The sequence below is a fragment of the Thamnophis elegans genome, chromosome Z (assembly GCF_009769535.1).
Source record: "Thamnophis elegans isolate rThaEle1 chromosome Z, rThaEle1.pri, whole genome shotgun sequence".
Taxonomy (NCBI): Eukaryota; Metazoa; Chordata; class Lepidosauria; order Squamata; family Colubridae; genus Thamnophis; species Thamnophis elegans.
The window spans coordinates 5,096,253-5,117,473 of record NC_045558.1 but is presented as its reverse complement, the minus strand read 5'-3'; the positions used below and the strand labels follow the sequence as shown (position 1 = coordinate 5,117,473).

At 44.9% G+C, this 21,221-nt stretch overlaps 1 protein-coding gene across 4 annotated transcripts in view; it reads left to right on the top strand.

Annotated features, from left to right (window-relative positions):
* ADCYAP1R1 (ADCYAP receptor type I) overlaps positions 1-21,221 on the top strand; it is an 80,085-nt gene that overhangs the window by 30,449 nt on the left and 28,415 nt on the right. For all 4 annotated transcript variants that reach the window (XM_032238038.1, XM_032238037.1, XM_032238035.1 and 1 more), the window contains exons 3-7: positions 7,665-7,772; positions 15,987-16,022; positions 16,957-16,995; positions 19,410-19,534; positions 21,168-21,221. The exon at positions 21,168-21,221 is cut by the window's right edge and continues 44 nt beyond it. In XM_032238038.1, coding sequence (XP_032093929.1) covers positions 7,665-7,772; positions 15,987-16,022; positions 16,957-16,995; positions 19,410-19,534; positions 21,168-21,221 — 362 coding nt within the window. The remainder of the gene's footprint in view (positions 1-7,664; positions 7,773-15,986; positions 16,023-16,956; positions 16,996-19,409; positions 19,535-21,167) is intronic.

Sequence of the window (21,221 nt, the reverse complement as noted above, 5' to 3'; positions counted from 1 at the left end):
ATATTTCATTCTTCTAGGAGGGAGGTGGGTGCTAACTCCCTACAGGGACACACAGTGTGTATTGGAACAGTTGTGTAAAAATGGAAGATGGTTGTATCATTCCCCCCCCTGCCCTAGCTGTGATGTTTTGATGATTAGGACAAGATGGGTAGGACAATCCCTCTTCCTCTTTCTCCTCTCCTCCCCTCTCCTCCTCTCCTTCCCTTTCCCTCCCCTCCTTACTTCCTTCCCTCCTCCTCTCCCCCTTCTTTCCCCTAGCCCTTCCTCCTTCCTTCCCCTCCCCTCCCTCTTTCCTCTACCACTTCTTCCCTTCCTCATTCCCCTCCCTCCCTCCCTTCCTTCTTATCTTTCTTCAATCCTTCCTTCTTATGTTCCTTCCTTTCTTCCTTCTTTTTTCTTTCCTTCCTTCCCCCTCCCTCTCTTGCTCTCCCTTCCCTTTCCCCTTTCTTTCTTTCTTTCTTTCCTTCTTTCTTTCTTTTTTTCCTCCCTCTCTCCTTCCCTTTCCCCTACTCTTCTTCCTTCTCAACCATCCCTTCTCCACCATCTTCTCACCCTTAAAAACTTCTTAAATAGAATTTTGCCATCTTTTCTAAACAAAGTGCTCTAAAACAACCATATAAAAATGTCCGGGGACCTCTGAATTCAAACAGCACAACCTCCAGCACATAACATGCAGGATATCCCTAGTAGTTGAAGAAAAGCAGATAATTTACAGATTTGACAATACCAACTGATAGTAAAGTGGAATCGCTGAAAAGAGACTGGGAAAAAAAATTGTGAAATATCAGAAGTTATCCACTCAAATTGAGAGATTAGGGAATAAACCGGCAAGTTGTTCTCCCATAGTTATTAAAGTGTTGGGAGCTTTAATAGAATTGTCAAAACAGCTGAAAAAAATATAGAATTATTCAGTCTTACAGCGTTAAGTTTCCAACAAGCAAACAAAAAGCCCACCAGCTTCGCTGCAAATTCAGTATATATTTCAGTGATATCTGGACAATTCTTATAATTTGAATTAATTCCAAAGCACCAGCATTCTTCAGAAGAGAATACTTAATAATAAACACACTTAAATATCCAGAAAACACACACACACACAGAGAATGGAATTTCCACATCTTCCTTAGAAAAGAGTGTCAACCATATCTGACAGACTAGATAAGATACACAACCTGGCAAACTAATTCTGCCTTACAGATTGTCTTTGAATTATGACCACAATGGACCCCAAGTGTTATGTTAGTAAGCGAGACATGTGTTAAGTCAGTTTTGCCCCATTTTATGACTTTTTGAGACCTTCTGGCAGGCAAAGTCAATGGGGAAGCCAGATTCCTTTAAGAAGCATGTCATTCGCTTAACCCCTGCAGTGACTCACTTAACAACGGTGGCAAGGAAGGTCGCGAAGTGGGGCAAAACTCACTTAACAAACGTCTCACTTAGCAACAGAAATTTTGGGCTCAATTGTTATATAAGTTTAAGAAGCACGTGTATTCATTCATTCATTTTCTATGACTCCGCACGACCTGCTATTCCAAAACTAGCATTACAATTAAAAATACTAAAAAAAGCATTTTAAAACAATAAAAAAAAAATCCACTGAAAACATCCAGATTAAGTAGTCGTAGGAGCAAGACAACCAGAAAATGAAAGAAAGAGGTGCTTTTATCTAAATTTCAGGGGCTCCTTGACATATGAACATTTAATGACTCTCTGAAGTTATGACGGATCTACTTATGACCCAGATTCAAAGTCCCACTGCTTAGACTTAACGACCGTTGAGAAAAAAGGTCATAAAGGCAGGTCGGCAGGCTCCATTATAGACATAACTCAAGGACTACCTCTACCAGTGATGGCGGAAAATTTTTTGGGCTCGTGTGCCAAAAGCGGGGAGAGCGCAGCGGGGTCGTGCATGGGCGTGCCACACATGCGCATGCTTCTCCCCTCTGCGTGCATACGTGGGTGACCAGCACTCCCCCCCCTCTCTTTTGGCACTCCTTTTTCGCTCTCCCCAGGCTCCAAAGGCTTTCTAGGGGCCTGGGGAGGACGAAACCAGCCTCCCCCTCCCCGAGGCCCCCCCGGAGGCTTCAGGAGGTTCCCTGAAGCCTCCGGAGTGCGAAAAACTGGCCCTATGGGCAAACTGGAAGTTTGGGATCAGACTTCCGGTTTGCTCATAGGCCCGTGTTTCGCCCTCTGGAGGCTTCAGGAAAACCTCCAGAAGGCAAAAAATGGCCTCAAAAGAAGACCGAAGTCAATTGGGTGACTTTAGGTCAATTTTAAGGAGATGGTGAGTTCTAGTTCAGACACTAGGCATGAAAGCTGATTGGGTGAGTCCGATCCAATTACCAGGAGACAGAGAATTCTAGTTCCGCCTTTGCGTGAAAGCTGTCGGCGTGTCTTTGGCCCAATTATTAGGAGATGGTGAGTTCTAGTCCCACATTAGGTATGAAAGCTGGCTGGGTGACTTTGGTTTAATCACCAGGAGATGGTGAGTTGTAGTCCAGGCTCAGGCATGAAAGCTGGGTTAGTTTAATCCAATCACCAGGAGTTAATGAGTTCTAGCCCTGCCTTAATATGAAAACATCTGGGTGACTTTGGGCCAATCACCAGGAGATAGTAAGTTCTAGTTCCACCTTAGACATGAAAGCTGGCAGGATGACTTTGAGCCAATCACCATAAGACGGTGAGTTCTCGTCCTGCTATAGGCACGAAAGCCGGCTGGGTGACTTTGAGCCAATCACGAGAAGACGGTGAGTTCTAGTCCCGCCTTAGGACGAAAGCCGGCTGGGTGACCAATCACGAGAAGACAGTGAGTTCTAGTCCCGCCTTAGGCACGAAAGCCGGATAGGTGACTTTCTGTCTCAGCACAAGCCACCTCACAGGGTTGTTGTTGTAGGGAAATAGCAGGAGGAAGCAATATTATGTACACCCCATCCCTTATAATGTAATGGAAGCTGGATAAAAATCTAATCACGCAATCTGTGAACATAGATTTAACGGCATGGGACGGAGGGGCAGGACCAAGGAGCCCTCCACCCATTTCCCACTATGGGAAGACGGAACAAGAGAGCTGATTTCTCATTTTAAAACTCTCCGTTGGAGAAAACAGGCTATTTAGACAATGCCATGCTCCCCGTTCATACATTTCATGATTGCTGCAATGCAGGAGTGCAGAGATTACATAATCGTGTTTTGGCCATCAAAGCATCTCCCAAAGTTGCTATGGAAATTATAAATTTCGCATGGGGGCAGAGAGGGGACGCGGATAAATCCACGGGGAAAATATTGCCCAAATTTCATTTCCCTAATTTCAATTAAAACCATCTTGCTTTTCTCTCTCTCTCTCTCTCCCCTCTCCTGTCCTTGTTCAAATTTTTAGAGTGTGCAACTTGAGTTCCCGTAAATCACTGTGCCTTCGTGCTGTTGGAATGCGTTATTCTAAGGGGTGCCTCTGAAATTTTATTTATTTTTAATAGTAGGAGAGGGTGGTGTTTGATTTTTAGGTGGCAGTCTGAATAGGAGAATGAGCCAGCAGCAAAACTGGAACTCGATCAATTTAACATGCGACAGAGTGCATTCCTCCAAAAATAAATGGGGAATCGATCTTTTGAAAACAGGCAGAAAATTCCAGAATGTAGATTTTTTTAAAAAAAAAAACATCCTAGAAAAACCACAACAGAAAAACTACACGTGTACAGTTTCCAAGTTGTTTATGAAGTTCTCAAATATCCTTAAAGCTTTGTGTCACCCCTTTCTTCCTTCTGTTACAGGAGGTCCTTGAGTTACAACTGTAGTAGCGGTAGCCCTGGATTTATGATTTAGATTTAGATTTAGATTTTATTAATATTTGTAGGCCGCCCTTTTCCCTGAGGGGACTCAGGGCGGCTCACATAAAATCAGGGAAGGGAATACAAACAGTAACATAGACACATATAATAAAAGTAATAAGCAACATACATTCATCATTCGGGAGGGGTAACTATCTTTGTCCCCAGGCCTGACGGGCTAGCCAGTTCTTGAGGGCTGTGCGGAAGGCCTGGACGGTGGTGAGGGTACGAATCTCCACGGGGAGTTCGTTCCAAAGGGTCGGGGCTACTACTGAGAAGGCCCTCCTCCTTGTGGTTGCCAGCCGGCACTGGCTGGCCGATGGAATACGGAGGAGGCCCAATCTATGAGATCTAATTGGTCGCAGGGAGGTAATTGGCAGGAGGCGGTCTCTCAAGTACGCAGATCCACTACCATGCAGGGCTTTATGGGTGACTAATAGCATCTTGAAGCGCATCCGGAGATCGACAGGTAGCCAGCGCAGCTCGCGGAGGATAGGTGTTATGTGGGTGAACCGCGGTGCACCCACAATCACTCGCGCGGCCGCGTTCTGTACCAGCTGAAGTCGCTGGATGCTCTTCAAGGGCAGCCCCATGTAGAGCACATTGCAGTATTCCAGCCTAGAGGTCACAAGGGCCCGAGTGACTGTTGTGAGAGCCTCCCGATTCAGGTAGGGTCGCAACTGGCGCACCAGGCGAACCTGGGCGAATGCCCCCCTGGTCACAGCCGTCAAGTGGTGGTCAAACGATAGCTGTGGATCCAGGAGGACTCCCAAGTTGCGAACCCTCTCTGAGGGGTATAGAATTTGACCCCCTAGCCTGAGTGATGGAATATTGGTCGAATCTTTGGGAGGGAAACACAACAGCCACTCGGTCTTTTCTGGGTTGAGCACAAGCTTGTTAACCCTCATCCAGTCCATAACGGCCTCAAGGCCTCGGTTCATCACGTCTGCCGCTTCATTGAGTTGGCACGGGGCGGACAGATACAACTGGGTATCGTCCGCATATTGGTGGTATCTGATCCCGTGCCTCCGGATGATCTCTCCCAGCGGTTTCATGTAGATGTTGAATAGTAGGGGGGATAAGACCGAGCCCTGAGGCACCCCATATGTTAGGGGCCTAGGGGACGATCTCTGCCCCCCCACTAACACCGACTGCGACCTGTCCGAGAGGTAGGAGGAGAACCACCGCAACACGGTGCCTCCCACTCCCACCTCCCGCAGTCGTCGCAGAAGGATACCATGGTCGATGGTATCGAAAGCCGCTGAGAGGTCAAGGAGGACCAGGATGGAGGAATGTCCTCCATCTCTGGCTCTCCAGAGATCATCGGTCAATGCGACCAAAGCGGTTTCTGTGCTGTAACCGGGTCTGAAGCCTGACTGGAAGGGGTCGAGATAGCTTGCTTCCTCCAAGGACCGCTGGAGCTGGAAGGCCACCACCTTCTCAACAACCTTCCCAAGGAAGGGAAGGTTGGAGACTGGGCGATAGTTATTAAGAACAGCTGGATCCAAAGATGGCTTCTTTAGGAGGGGTCTCACCACCGCCGCTTTCAGTGCGGCGGGGAAGTTCCCCTCCCGAAGAGAGGCGGTTACAACCGCCTGGATCCAGCCTCGTGTCACCTCACTGCTGTTAGTAACCAGCCATGAGGGACACGGATCCAGTACGCAGGTGGAGGCACTTACAGCCCTCATGGCCTTGTCCACATCCCCGGGGGTAACATCCTGAAACTCAACCCAGAGATGTTCCACCTGATCCTCTTGTGTCTCGGCTGGAACTGCGGGGATGGAGTCCAAGTCCGACCGAAACTGAGCAATTTTGTCCGCTAAGAATTGGGCATAATCCTCAGCTCTGCCCTGCAAGGGTTCCCCCGCTTCCCTTTTATTCAATAGGGAGCGGGTTATCTTAAACAGGGCGGCTGGGCGGGACTCAGCGGACGCAACCAAGGTGGCTATGTGAGATCTTTTCGCTGCCCTAAGTGCCCTGGTGTATTCCTTGGTGCAGGTGGTTACCATTGCTCGGTTCGATTCGGACTTATCGGACCTCCATCGGTGCTCTAGGCATCTCCTCCGGCGCTTCATCTCCCGGAGTTCCTCGGTGAACCAAGGGGGTCTCCGGGATCCGCCGCCTCGGAGGGGCCGTAGTGGCGCAATCCGGTCGAGGGCCTCTGATGCTGCCGAATGCCAAGCAGCAACCAGAGTCTCTACCGGACTGTGGGCGAAAGTATCAGGAATGACCCCAAGCTCCGTCTGGAACCTTAGCGGTTCCATAAGTCGCCTGGGGCGGAACCACCTGGTCGGTTCCTCCTCCCTACAGTGGGGGTTTGGCCTCCGGAAGTCGAGCCTCAGTAGGCAGTGGTCTGACCACGACATGTCGTTACCCCTCAGACCAAGGTCACAAATCCACTGCTCCGAGAGGAATACGAGGTCGAGCATGTGACCCGCCGAATGGGTTGGGCCCCGAATTACTTGGGTCAAGCCCATGGCTGTCATGGAAGCCATGAACTCCTGCGCCCCATCAGAGTTTTCACCGAGCGAAGGCAAATTAAAGTCCCCCAGGACCATCAACCTAGGGAACTCAATTGCCAGCTCGGCTACCGACTCGAGGAGCGAGGGGAGGGCTGCTGCAACGCTGTTGGGAGGCAGGTACGTTAACAGCAGACCCACTTGACCCTTGAGGTCCAACTTTATCAGCAGAGACTCACACCCAACAAGCTCCGGAGCAGGGACCCTACGAGGAACTAACGACTCCCGGATAACAACGGCCACACCCCCACCCCTTCCCTGGGCTCTCAGCTGGTGCAGCACCTGAAATCCTTCTGGGCACAGTTCTACAAGGGGGACTCCTCCCTCTGGGCCCAGCCAGGTTTCAGTAATACATGCCAGGTCTGCCCTCTCGTCTAAAATTAAGTCCCGGACGAGAGGAGCTTTATGTACCACAGACCTGGCATTTAGCGACAGCAGCCTGAGTCCAGGGTCCTGATTACTTGCGCCATCTGGTCTCGGAGTGGGACTCATAGGGCCGGAAGGAGGGATCTCTGTGATGTAGCGAACCCTCCTTCCCCGGTAATGGCCTGCCCTAAAGTCCCCGCCATATCTGCCCCTCCCTGTTACGACCGTAATACCCCGACCCTCTCCCGTGTCTCTAGTCCCCTCAACCACCCCCAACTGAGCCCAGAATTTCAGTTGCAAAATGAGATGGTTGTGAATTTTGCCCCATTTTACAACCTTTCTTGCCTCATTTGTTGAGTGAATCAATGCGGTTGTTAAGTGGGTCACACGGTTGCTAAGTGAACCTGGCTTCCTCATTGAGTTTCTTGTCAGAAATCCACGAAAGGGATCATGTGACCACAGGACACTTGGATGCAACCGTCATAAATATGAGACAGTTGCCAAGGATCTGAATCTTGATCACATGACCATGGGGATGCTGTAACAGTCATAAGTGTGAGAAATGGTCATAAGTCATTTTTTAATGCTCTTGTAGCTTTGAATGGCAACTAAATGAGTTGTTGTAAGTTGATCCAGATACCCACATAAAAGAAAACACAATGAAACAAGAAAACCCCAAATAAATAACAAAACACAAAATAAAATAAAAACAAATAAAGTAAAAAAACAACACAATAAATAAATTAAAAACAATGGATTAATAAATGAGTAATAAAATAGAAGTAACAGCAAACGAATAAAGAATAAAAAAATTATAATAATATGGAAAGTTTAAAAAAAACGAGCAATTGCAAAATAATAAAGGCATAAATAAATTAAAAAGAAAAAGCTCAAGAACACTTTCTCTGCCCTCTGTCTTCTGCATTATTTTTAAACCGTTTCTTTATTTCTACAGGTTGCGCTGGGATGTGGGATAACATCACTTGCTGGAAACCAGCCATGGTGGGTGAAGTGGTCTATGTCAAATGCCCAGCTCTCTTCACCATTTTTAATTTAGATTACGGTAAGTATTTTGACCGAGGCTTCCCGAGAGCCTGAAGCAAACTCCTTGTCTCATCAAAAAAACCCAACCTTTTATTAATTGACTGCGAATTCTGCTCATTCACATCCGGCAAAGTCTTTCAAGGGAGGATTTACAGTCACCGACCTTATCTGGCTTGGAGAGCTGCCAGGCCGATCTCTGCAGAACTTGGCAAGGAGTCTCGGAGAGACACGAACCAATTAAAGCGAACTAATTGTCTCTTGCACACTCCACTCCCCTTTCGCTCCTCTTTTATTCCCTCTGGGAGGGGCCATTCATCGTCCACCTGTGGCCTTAATCCCAAATCGACCCTTGTTCTTTAGCTGTTAACTTCGTCTGGCCACTCTGCGCATGCACACACTGGGAACAGGCTCCAGCTGTTCTTCTGCCTCCCTGATGTCTGACTCCGAAGGCAGCTGAGAACTGTCAGATGGCCCTGGCCCCCTCTCTGCCTCCGATACAGAGCCCTTCCCCAGACTCCAGGACTGGCCCAGGTTCCCCCTCAACCTCCCCATTGTCCGAATCTCCTGCCAGGCCTAATGGCCACTGGGGGCCACAACAATAAGATGGTTGAACTCCTGGACTCCAGTTATTCTGAACGGTGGAAGAATATTTGGAGTTACTGCAAGCCAAGGCATGTAGAAGCAGGAGTGGGGGGAAGAGGTAGCCTTAAGTCATTTATCATGCAAGCCCCTTGATTCCAATTGACCTCACAAAAGGAACGCAAATTCAGAGCTTCTCAGTACTGGCAGTCCTCGAGTTACAACAGTTCATTTAAGTGACCGTTCAAAGTTACGGCGGCACTGGAAAGGTTGTGACTTACGACCCGTTTTTCACAACTGCTGCAACGTTCCCAAGGTCGCGTGATCGAAATTTGGAAGGTTGGCAACTGGTTCTTATTTATGACCATTGTGAATTGCCGTGTGATCTTGTTTTGCAACCTACCCGATGAACAATCGGGGAAGCCGGATTCACTTAACAAACCGTGTGACTAACTGAACAACTGCACTTAACAACGGTGGCAAGAAAGGTTGCAAAACGGGGCAAAGCTCCCTTAATGACTGCCTCGCTTAGGAACAAAAAAAAAATGGGTTCAGTTGTGCTCAAGGACTCCCTGAATTTGGATGGGAGACCACCAAGAGATGCAAGAGCTATAGGCCAGAAGGAAACCATAAATGACCCCATAATCATGGTAAATCCATACTGGTTACCAAATGCCTAAATTTTGACTAAATAACCATAGGGATGCTGTCACTGCTCTCAGTGTGACAAATGGTCATAACTCTGAATGGTTGCTAAACAGATGGTTGTAAGTGGAAGACTGCCTGTATAGGTTGTCCTTGAGGTATGACCACAATTGAGTCCAACATTTCTTTTGCTAAGTGAGTTTGTCCATTTTAAGATGTTTCTTGCCACAGCTGTAGTTGTTAATTTAGAAACATGGTTGTTAAGTCAATGTTTCTCAACCTTGTCAACTTGAAGATGTCTGGACTTCAACACCCAGAATTCCCCAGCCAGCATTCGCTGGCTGGGGAATTCTGGGAGTTGAAGTCCAGACATCTTTAAGTTGACAAGGTTGAGAAACACTGTGTTAAGTGAATCCGGCTTCCCCATTTACTTTGCTGTCAAAAGGTTGCAGAATAGAATAGAACAGAATAGAACACAATTCTTTATTGGACAAGTGTGATGGGGCATACAAGGAATTTGTCTTTATTGCAGATGCTCTCAGTGGACATAAAAAAGACAAGATACATTCATCAAGAAACATAAGATACAACACTTAATGATAGTCATAGGGTACAAATAAGCAATCAGGAAACAATATCAATATAAATCGTAAGGATATCAGCAACAAAGTTACAGTCATACAATCATAAGTGGGAGGAGATGGGGGAGAGGAACGATGAGAAGACTAATAGTAATAGTAATGCAGCCTTAGAGAATGGTTTGACAGTGGTGAGGGAATTATTTGTTTAGCAGAGTGATGGCATTTGGGGGAAAAACTGTCCTTGTGTCTAGTTGTGTTCTATAGCATCATTTTGAAGGTAGGAGTTGAAACAATCTTTGTTCAGGATGTGAGGGGTCTGTAAATATTTTCACAGACCCCTTTTTGACTCGTGTAGTGTACAGGTCCTCAACGGAAGTCAAGTTAGTAGCCATTGTGTTTTCTGCAGTTCTGATTCTCCTCTGAAGTCCGTGTCTGTCTTGTTGGGTTGCAGAGCCAAACCAGACAGTGATGGAGGTGCAGAGGACAGACTCCATCATTCCTCCGTAGAACAGAATCAGCAGCTTTTGGGGCCGTTTGAGTTTCCTGAGTTGGTACAGAAAGAACATTATTTCTGGTGCTTTTTTTTGATGACGTTTTTGATGTTAGGTGTCCATTTTATGTCTTGAGATAGACCTAAATAGAACTCACAAAGTTCAACAGTCTCTACTGTTGATGCTGTGTTGTCTAGTATTGTAAGAGTTGGTAGTATGGGAGGGTTTCTCCTAAAATCCACCACCATTTCTATGGTTTTGAGTGTGTTCAGTTCCAGATTGTTCCGGTCGCAACACGAGGCTGGTTGTTCAACCTCCCGTCTGTATGCGGATTCATCGTTGATCTCGAATGAGACCAATCACTTTTTATATCATCTGCAGACTTCAGTAGTTTTAACAGATGGATCCTTTGAGATGCAGCCATTGATATAGAGAGAAAAGAGAAGTGGAGAGAGCACACAGCCCTGGGGGGCTCCTGTGCTAATTGAACAGGTACATGGATCTCAGGTGATTTTGCCTAGCTCCACCTGCTGCTTCCTCTCTGTTAGGAAGCTTGTGGTCTGCTTGTGTTCAGGTACCACTAGCTGATTTAGCTTAGTTAGTAGAACATCTGGTCTGATGGTATTGAATGCTGAACTAAAGTCTACAAAGAGGACCCTTGCGTAAGTCTTTGGAGATTCAAGATGTTGTAGGATGCAGTGCAGAGCCATAGTAACAGCATCATCTGTCAATCTAGTTGCTCGGTATGCAAATTGCGGAGTGGGGCGGGTGTCTAACAGTGGATCCATGATGGTTTTCAAGTGGGACATCACTAGCCTTTCAAAGGTTTTCATAACTACAGAGGTTAGAGTAACTGGACCAGAGGTGGGTTCCTACCAGTTGGCACCTATTCGGTAGAACCGGTTCATCAAATCTACCGAACCGGTTAGAAGAGGTTCCACCAGTGGACCTGGAAAGCAGGCCACACCTACAGAAGAAGTTCCAAATTTTTTTTGAAACCCACCACTGGCAAGGGTCTTGTAACTTGACAGCTTTAAGACTTGCGTGCTTCAATGCCAGAGTTTCTGAATAGCTACTTGGACCGACCTAAGTACTAATTCATAATTTCATATCCGGTCACATGGGTGGCAAGCCACTCCCATTCGGTCACATGGGTGGCAAGCCACTCCCACAAAGGAGGCCACACCCACAGAGTAGGTTCCAACAATTTTTGACTGTAGTCATTCAGTTCCTTGATGGAGGGCTTCTTCGGCACTGGGATGATAGTGGAGCTGTCAGCACAGACTTTCAAGTAGGCTTTAAAGGGGGATCACGTGACCCCCCAGGACACTCCAACTGCCATAAATATGATTGTCAAGTGTCTGAAATTTGATCACATGACCTTGGGGAATCCTGCAACAGTTGTATGCTTGAAAAACTGGTCCTAAGTCACTTTTTCAGTGTTCTGAACAGTCACAAGTATAGCAAGTTGAGGAATATCTGTATGTTGCAGAGAGAGAGAGAGAGATACATAAAAAGAAGGTCCAAATGGAGATGCAGCAGGATTATTATAACTTTAAATGGTCACTAAGTGAATGGTTATAGGTCGAGGACTACCTGGGCATTCTACCATTCCAGTGCTGGAGAAGGACTTTGCAAACTTTCTGGAGTGTTGCAGAGCTGAGAGCTCTTTTGCAATGTCAGGCAAGGAGAAACATCTTTTGTAGGAACTTTGCAAAACTTTTCAAGGTTTTATAGGCCTCCTTTCCAAGAATGGATCCATTGGTGAGTTTATTTATAAGCTTCCAGAGTATTTCTTCTCCAAAAGCTTGGCTATACAAATTAACCAGGGATTGGAGAAGAAGCTGAACTTCTATCTCCAAGAAGAAATAGTGGAATTGGGGAATCTGAGTATTTTGGGGGGACTATAGAAGTTCAAATAAATCTCAGTTACATTTGGATACATTTGTTCTGCAGAGATGGTCAACATTTGAGAAGAATCTAGATGGCCACCTAGTGGCAAAAGGATGCACTACAAGTCATTTATGGCTGTTCATAATTGCTAAACTGAGAATTTCTGTATATTCATTTATGGCGCCCTGTAACTTAGCCCAAAGAGACAAAATATTTTCTTCTTCTTTAATGGACCCCTCTGAAGTGAGCATAGGCAGTATGTGAAAATGGGTTAGAGTAGAAGATCTCCAACCGTATTCTGTTTTATTCTATTTTTCCTTATTCTATTCTACTTTGTTCTGTTCTATTCTTATTTCCATATTCTGTTCTGTTCTCTAGTCAGTATATTCTATTCTATTCTATTCTTCTATGTTCTGTTCTGTTCTCTAGTCAGTATATTCTATTCTATTCTTCTCTGTTCTGTTCTGTTCTGTTCTCTAGTCAGCATATTCTATTCTGTTCTGTTCCTTTCCATTCCATTCCATTCCATTAGATCAGTGTTTCTCAACCTGCAATGCATTAGATTATTATTGTATTGTACTGTATTTTTATTATTATATTATATTTATTCCATTCTTATTTCTATATTCTATTTTATCATATTCCATTCTTCATTCTATTCTATTTTATTCCCTTCCCTTCCTATTCCTATTCCATTCCACTTCATCCATCTCACCCCATCCGGTATTCTGTATAGAACAACCCTCAATGCGTGGCTTGCATTACTTCTGGAATCAGATGTTGAACTTTGTGCCTGTATTATGCCTCATATTTGTGCCTCATCATCCTCTTCCAACTTCTCTCTCCAAGGCTGAATAGGCGAAGCCCCTTCAATCTCTTTTTGGAGGATTTAAATTGCAGCCTTTCAACCGTGCTCATTGTGATTCTCTGGATCTGTTTTAACACTCCCGAATAAGGTCAAATACAGGGATTGCCAAGAAAGCAATTTCCGTAGGAGGCAAGAATAAGTGGCCAATAAGTGCTACAAGTAGTCCTTCACTTACAACAGTTCATTTAGTGACCATTCAGAGTTATTGTTCTGACCTAGGCTTGGCAAGAAGCCAAGTCCACCTCCCGATAAACCCCTTTTTATTTAATTTACAGTGAATTCCTCTCCAGCGAAGTCTTTCCTCTCCCACAGACTTTCAAGATAGGTCACAATTACCGGCCTTTATCCGGCCTGGAGAGTGGCCAGGCCGATATCTTTCAGGTGCCGCAATGCTTGGCAAGAATGCAGGGATGAACTAATTGTCTCCTGCAAACTCCACTCCCCTGTCGCTCCTCTTTTATTCTCTATGGGAGGGGCCATTCATCATCCACCTCTGGCCTTACTCCCAAGTCGACCCTTCTTCCTTGGTTCCACCACAAAACCGCGCTTGAATAAACTGCGCTCGACTAAACTGCGTAGCTGACGTCATCAACAGGGCGACAACAGCGCGGAGACAGAAGCACGCTGTAAACGCTAAACCTAAAATTAACCCCTAAACCTAACCCCCCTAAACCTAATCCTAAACCTAACCCTAAACCTAACCCTTAACCTAACCCTAAACCTAACCCTAATCCTAACCCTTAACCTAACCCTAACCCTAACCCTAACCCTTAACCTAACCCTAAACCTAACCCTAAAGCTAATCCTAAACCTAACCCTTACCTTAAGTTGAATCGGCTTGCTTTCAAAGTGCTATTTAAAGCGCCCTTCTTTCTCTGCGCTCGCTATTGTCGCCTTGTTGATGACGTCAGCGATGCGGTTTAATCGGGCGCGGCTTAGTCGAGCGCGGTTTTGACGGGTCATGTCTTCCTTCACCTAAGTATTCTGGCTTGGAGAGCTGCCAGGCTGATATCTGCAGAACTTGGGAAGGAGTCTCGGATGGTCACAAACCAATTAAGCGAACTAATTGTCTCCTGCAAACTCCCCTCCCCTTTCGCTCCTCTTTTATTCCCTCTGGGAGGGGCCATTCATCGTCCACCTGTGGCTTTACTCCCAAGTTGACCTCTGTTCTTTAGCTGTTCCCTTTGTCTGGCCACTCTGCGCATGCGCACACTGGGAACAGGCTCCAGCTGTTCTTCTGCCTCACTGGTGTCTGACTCTAAAGCCCTGGCCCCCTCTCTGCCTCCGACATAGAGCCCTCATCCGAGCCTTCCCCAGACTCCAGGACTGGCCCATCTTCCTCCCCAACCCTCCTCACTGTCCGAATCTCCTGCCAGCTCTGTTGGCCGCTGGCAGGCACCAAAACTTACAATGGCATTGAAAAAAGTGATTCATGACCATTGTTCAAATGACTGTTGAAGCCTCCCCATAGCCATGTGAACAAAATTAAGACACATAGTAACTGACTCATATTTATGACGGTCACAGTGTCCTGGGGGGATGGGGGAGTCACGTGATCTCCTTTTGCGACCTTCTGACAAGTAAGTTAGTGGGGAAGCCAGGTTTGCTTAACAACAGCCTAACAAATATAGAAATTCACTTAACAACTGTAACAAGGAAGGTTGTAAAATGGGGCAACATTCATTTAATAACTGTCTCGTTTAGCAACAAAAATTTGCGGCTCAATCGTGGTCGCAAGTCGTAAGACTACTTGTAATTAGAATAGAACTGGAATTTAGGCCTTGAATAATTCTGATATGGGCTGCAGTCAAAAGGAGAGAACAGAGAAAATGAAAAATAAATAGCCAGTGCTGCAGGTGACCAAATGAGCTCAGATCCAGGTAGTCCTCGACATATGACCATTCATTCATTGACCACTGAAAGTTACAATGGCATTGAACAAATGATGATTATGACCAGCCCTCAGACATTATATGTGTATGCTTATTTCTTTTAAACCTGAGGGTTTTCCTTATTTATTTATTTTATTTATGTATTTTTGATTGATTGATCCACTCTGTCCCACCAGAAAAGAAATAGGTTGTCCTCTACTTATGACCATAATTGGTACCAAGACTTCTGTGGCTAAGCGAGGCAGTGGTAAGTGATTCGTGCCTGATTTCACGGCCTTTTTTGCCCAATTGCTAAGTGAATCACCATGGTTGTTAAGTGATTCGCATGGTCGTTAAGCAAATCCAGCTCCCCCCACTGACTTTGCCTGCAAGAAGCCAGCTGGGAAGATTGCAGAGGGCGATCACGTCATAAATGAATCCCAGGTGCCAAGCATCCCAATGTGGATCTTGTGACAGCAAGGAAGCTAAGATGGTCATAAGTATGAGGATGGGTCGTAAGTCACTTTTTTTTTTAGTCCTGTTGTAATTTCAAATGTTTGCTGAACGAATGGTTGTAAGTCGAAGATTATTTGTATACATTTGTAAAAGACAGAAACCCATCAAGATCCCCTTCCAGCTCTATTCTAATTAATTTAATTAATTAAATAAATAAATAAATTAAACTTCCAGCACTGGAAGGTTTTAAGAAGGTGGAGTAGTGCAGTGGCCTGGATGTGGAGCTCTTGCCCCACAATCAGAAAGCTGTGAGTTCAATCCTAAGTAGAATCAGATATTTCTCTCTCTCTCTGGGCACAATGAGAATATATCTGCCGAACAAAACTCCGCATTGGCAACAGGAAGGCATCCGGCCAGTAAACACTCCTGCTAGCTCCATTCAGTTGCCCAGACTCCACCCCTCAAAGGATTATGGGGTCATTAAAAGATGATAATGATAACTGGAAGATTTTAAGAGGAGATTGGACAACCATTTGTCTGAAATGGTTTAGGGTTTCCTGCCTAAGCAGAGGATTGTAATAGAAGTCCTCCAAGGTCCCTTCCAGTTCTATTGTTCTGTTCTGTTTTCTGTTCTGTTCTGTTTTCTGTTCCGTTCTGTTCCATTCTAAATGCATATACCTCTGCTTGTACGCAACTAAGATCCTGAATACTGTAGAAAGGGGGAATTTAGGAATATATAATAAGTACAAAAATTGCATACAAGGGAAGAAATTGAAAAGGGATGATGTAATAATGAAAGAATATATACGTTTTTTTTTTAACCTCTTTTTCTTTTTCTGTGTTGATTAGGTTGGGATGTGAACAGCATGGCTTATGCGCAGCCAGGTAAGACATTATGTCTACTCTCCATTTAGATAGGTTGAGAAAGGGGCATATAGGCAGTCCTCACCTTACGACCACAAGTGAGCCCAAAATTTCCGTTGCTAAACAAGCCATTTTGTTAAGTGAATTTTTCCCCATTGCACAACTTTTCTAGCCACAGTTGTAAAGCAAATCTCTGTAGTTGTTAAGTCAGCAACACTGTTGTTAAGTGAATCTGGCTTCCTCATTGATTTTGCTCATCGGAAGGTCGTAAAAAGTATTACAAGCGTCATAAATACAAATCACTGGCCAAGCATCTTAACTATTTTTAATTTATTTTTATTAATTTTTTTTAACTTGACCATATCCTCTTCCATTAAACAGTGTGTCATCTGGGTACAAATATGTCTGTGCAATTACAATCAAAGCTTACAATGTTCATTACATTGATGATAATTCTCTAATCTTACATTATTAATAATCAGCATTATAACTCTATTCATTTCTCCCTCTTAACATATACTCTAATGAAAATATAATATATTGAGTATGGTCAGCTTAACAATTATATGTAATCATCATCATATTGTTTATATCTCTATCTTAACATATATTCTTTATTTTAATAATCTCTATTTATTTCTCATTTCTCCAACCATCCATAAAATAACCCCCATGTCATAGAATATTCAGTTTGTTCTTTCTCTTTTATAGCAAGTGTTAATCTATTCATTTCTGCACATTCTAATATTTTCCTAATCACATTCCCAATTAATTTTGATCGCCAAATTAGGCAGCAATGGTTGTTAAGTGTGGAAAATGGTCATAAGCTATTTCCCCATCCCCCCAGTGTTGTTGTGACTTTGTGTCACGAAATGAACCGTTATAAATCGGGGACTATCTCCGCCTGCTCTAAAGTGGATTTCAACCTCTATCTTCTCTTTTTTTTTTTTTGTAGGAGAGCTTGAACCATTTGAGATTTCGGAACAATTTCCAGGTAAGAAATGGATTTAGCAGAGGTGAAAACAAGGAGGATTTCTATTTTCAGCTATTGCTTTCCTGACCGTTTCTAGTGTTGAGAGTCTGCTTCCCAAATGGTTACTTTCCATGATATGAGTAGTCCCCCGACTTATGATCAAAATTGAGAGGACAGCTTCCTATGCTAAGTGACGTGGTTGTTAAGTGAGCCGTGCCCAATGTTATATACTGCGTTTCATTTTATTGATTAGATTCTTTAATCCTGCCTGCATCACTTCGTAAGGCGCTCAAAGGAGTAAAGGTGCCTCATATGTCTTTCTCCCCCTATTTTCTCTGCAACTCTGTGAGTTGGATTGGGCTAAGAGAGAAGGACTAGCAGAAAGTAACCACTTGAGAAAGGGACCCTCAACATTAGAAATGACTAGGAAAGTAATATCTAAAATTCAGATAGAAATTCTTCATGCCTGAGGCAGGACTAGAATTCATCGTCACCTGGTGATTGGCCCAAAGTCACCCAGCTGGCTTTCATGGCTAAAGTGGGGACTAGAACTCACCATCTCCTGGTTATTGGCCCCAAAAAAGGCACCCAGAAGCTTTTGTATCTAAGTTGGGACTAGAACTCACTGTCTTCTGGTGGTCCAAAGTCACCCAACACTTTCATGCCTAAGGCGGGACTAGAACTCACCGTCTCCTGGTGATTGGCCCAAAGTCACCCAACTGGATTTTATGCCTAAAGCGGGATTAGAACTCACCGTCTCCTGGTGATTGGCCCAAAGTCACCCAACTGGATTTTATGCCTAAGGCGGGACTAGAACTCACCGTCTCCTGGTGATTGGCCCAAAGTCACCCAACTGGATTTTATGCCTAAGGCAGGACTAGAACTCACCATCTCCTGGTGATTGGCCCAAAGTCACCCAACTGGATTTTATGTCTAAGGCAGGACTAGAACTCACTGTCTCCTGGTGATTGGCCCAAAGTCACCCAACTGGATTTTATGTCTAAGGCGGAACTAGAACTCACCATCTCCTGGTGATTGGCCCAAAGTCACCCAGCTGGCTTTCTTGCCGAAAGTGGGACTAGAACTCACCGTCTCCTGGTGATTGGCCCAAAGTCACCCAGCTGGCTTTCTTGCTGAAAGTGGGACTAGAACTCACCGTCTCCTGGTGATTGGCCCAAAATCACCCAGCTGGCTTTCTTGCCTAAAGTGGGATTAGAACTCACCATCTCCTGGTTATTGGCCCAAAGTCACCCAACTGGATTTTATGCCTAAGGCAGAACTAGAACTCACCGTCTCCTGGTGATTGGCGATTAGTTGGTGATTAGTTGGTGATTAGTTCTGGGGTGTGGCAGGCCGTCTCCTGGTGATTGGCCCAAAGTCACCCAGCTGGCTTTCATGCGTAACGTGAGACTAGAACTCACTGTCTCCTGGTGATTGGCCCAAAGTCACCCAACTGGATTTTATGCCTAAGGCAGGACTAGAACTCACCATCTCTTGGTGGATGGCCTAAACTCACCCAGCCAGTTTCCATGCCTAAAGCGGGACTAGAACTCACCATCTCCTGGTTTTTAGCCTGGTACTTTAATCATTAGACCAAACTAGACCAAACTATTTGCTTCTCAAACTATTACTTAGCATGTTTTGCATAGTCCTTCTTATCATATGGCTACAATTCAGACTAGAACATCTTTTGCTAAGTGATGTGGTTGTTAAGTGAGTCGCATCCACTTTTATGACTTTTAGCAGGGATCGCTAAGCAAATCCTGCTTCCCCTACTGAATTTGCTTGTCCAAAGTCCACTGGTGAGTGGCAATAGCAATCATATCACTTGGGATGTTGCAACTGTCGAGAATACCTTTCGGTTGCCCAAATTTTGATTGTGTGACCTGCAATTCTGAGTTCTTTGAATCATATTTTTCCTCCCAGCCCTCCTTGCATTGACCAAGCGATCCCACTGAAGTCAAACAACAACAAAAGGCTTTTTTCCATACACCATATTTGTACCTTATCCATCTCTTTCTTCTCCCTCTCTCCTCCCCCTGCCTACCCCCTTATCCATCAAATATGGTATACGGAGAGTAGAAGAGCCAATAATTGTTTTTGGGAGTTGATGGTAAAATGAATTGACGTAAACATTTAATAATACAATATGATGTTGGCTATGTAATAGCATAGATGTTGTGAAAATGGAAAAATAAAAAAAAAACTTTATAATGAACAAAAGACTTTTTTTTCCTTGAAATCTTTAAGACTGGTGGACTTCAACTCCCAGAATTCCTTAGCCAGCCAGGGAATTCTGGGAGTTGAAGTCCACCAGTCTTAAAGTCGCCAAGCTTGGAGATCTCTGTTCTAAAAAGCTTAATGTCTACTTTACTAACTTTTAAAAAAGTGTTTTATTTAATATTCTCCACCACCACCCCCAAAAAAACCAACAGATGGAGCCATAGATTTTAAGTTGATCAGTAGGAACTGTACCCAGGAAGGCTGGTCCGAACCATTCCCACATTATTACGATGCCTGCGGATTTGACGACAATGACACCACGCCATGGAATGGCCAGGTGAGCTAGCAATGGAAATATTTTTGTTTCACGGGTGGGCTCAGCTAGCACTACTGCCGATGCACTTGTGTGCGCACTTCATGCATGCATGCACAGTGCAATTAAAATTGTTCTGCGCATGCGCAGAACTGAAAAACAAGATGGCGCCAATGATGGCGCCAACCGGGTTCGGGGGTATGGCAAGCCCGGGTCGCTGCCTGTTTCAGCGACACAGGCCGCCAAACCACTACCAGTTCGGCTGAACTGGTCTGAATTGGTAGGACTGGTCTGTTTTGGAGGCATGAGTGCCACCCATAAATCACAGCAAATTCTTCAGTTGATTTCCCTCTGTCCAAACACGATCCAAGCTGGAAGTCCAAATTAATATCTATTTATGTCTAACTACAAGTAGTCCTTGACTTATGACCACAATTGAGCCCAAAAGTTCTTTTGTTAAGCGAAACATTTGCTAAGTGAGTTTGACCACATTTTACAACCTTTCCTGCTGTAGTTGTTATGCGAATCACCGCAGCTGTCAAATTAGACACACAGTTGTTAAGTGAATCTGGTTTTTTTTCTGCTAGTTAGAAGGTCACAAAAGGTGATCATATAACCCCAGGACACTGCAACCGTCATAAATACGGATCGGTTGCAGAGGTGGGTTGCTACCGGTTTGCACTGGTTACGGGCGAACCGGTAGTGGAAATTGGGACTGGGTCGCTGAACCGGTAGGGACGACAGGCTGGCCATGCCCCCAAATTGATTTCCTGGTCCCTGCTTTTTTTTTTTTTTTTCATGTTCTGAGCATGCACAGAACAATTTGCAGGCAACCGTGCATGCATGCAATGCGCATGCAAAGTGCATGCAAAGCGAACAAGCAGCAACTCCCGCAACAACCTGAGATGTGTTGGCAAGCGAATTTAAATCACGTGACCATAGGGATGCCGCAACAGTCCTGAATGTGAAAAACAATTATGTCGCTTTTTTCAGTGCCTTTGTATCTTCAGTTGGTCACTAAATGAGCTGTTGCTCATGTACAGTGTCCCGGGTGTGTGTATGTGTCACGTGATACTCTTTTGTGACCTTCTGACAAGCAAAGTCAATGGAGAGGCTGGATTCACACTTCCCAATCCTGTGACTAACTTAACCACTGCACGGACTTCCTAACTGTTGGCAAGAAAGGTGGTAAAAGGGAGCAAAACTCACTTAACAACTGTCTCGCTTAGCAACGTTGACCTCAATTGCGGTTGTACGTTGAGAACTACCTATGTCCTTTGACTGGAATCTTTCATCATAATAGAGTGGTTTGTAAAAGCTGCTCCATTTGGGATTGTAGATCAGACCTACAGATAGTCCTCAATCTACGGCCACATATTGAGTCCAGAATTATAGTCCTTAAGTTATTGCTGTCATTAAGCAAGACAGACATGCAATCCAGGTTCTCCCCGTTGCAGTCTTGTGCAGAACATGGGTCGGCCCCTGGGGTCAGGATAGTCCTGGGCTGCTGAATGAATGGTCGTAAGTTGAGGACTACCTGTTATACACGTGAAAGGAGTGAATTTGGACTCTTGCGCAAAGAAAGCAGAAGAAACCAAGTGATTTGAACTTTTACTTTTTCCCCAAAGTAACTCTAACTTTGCTGTTTTAATTACAGGCTTACTACTACCTCTCTGTCAAGGCTTTGTATACAGTTGGCTACAGCACATCC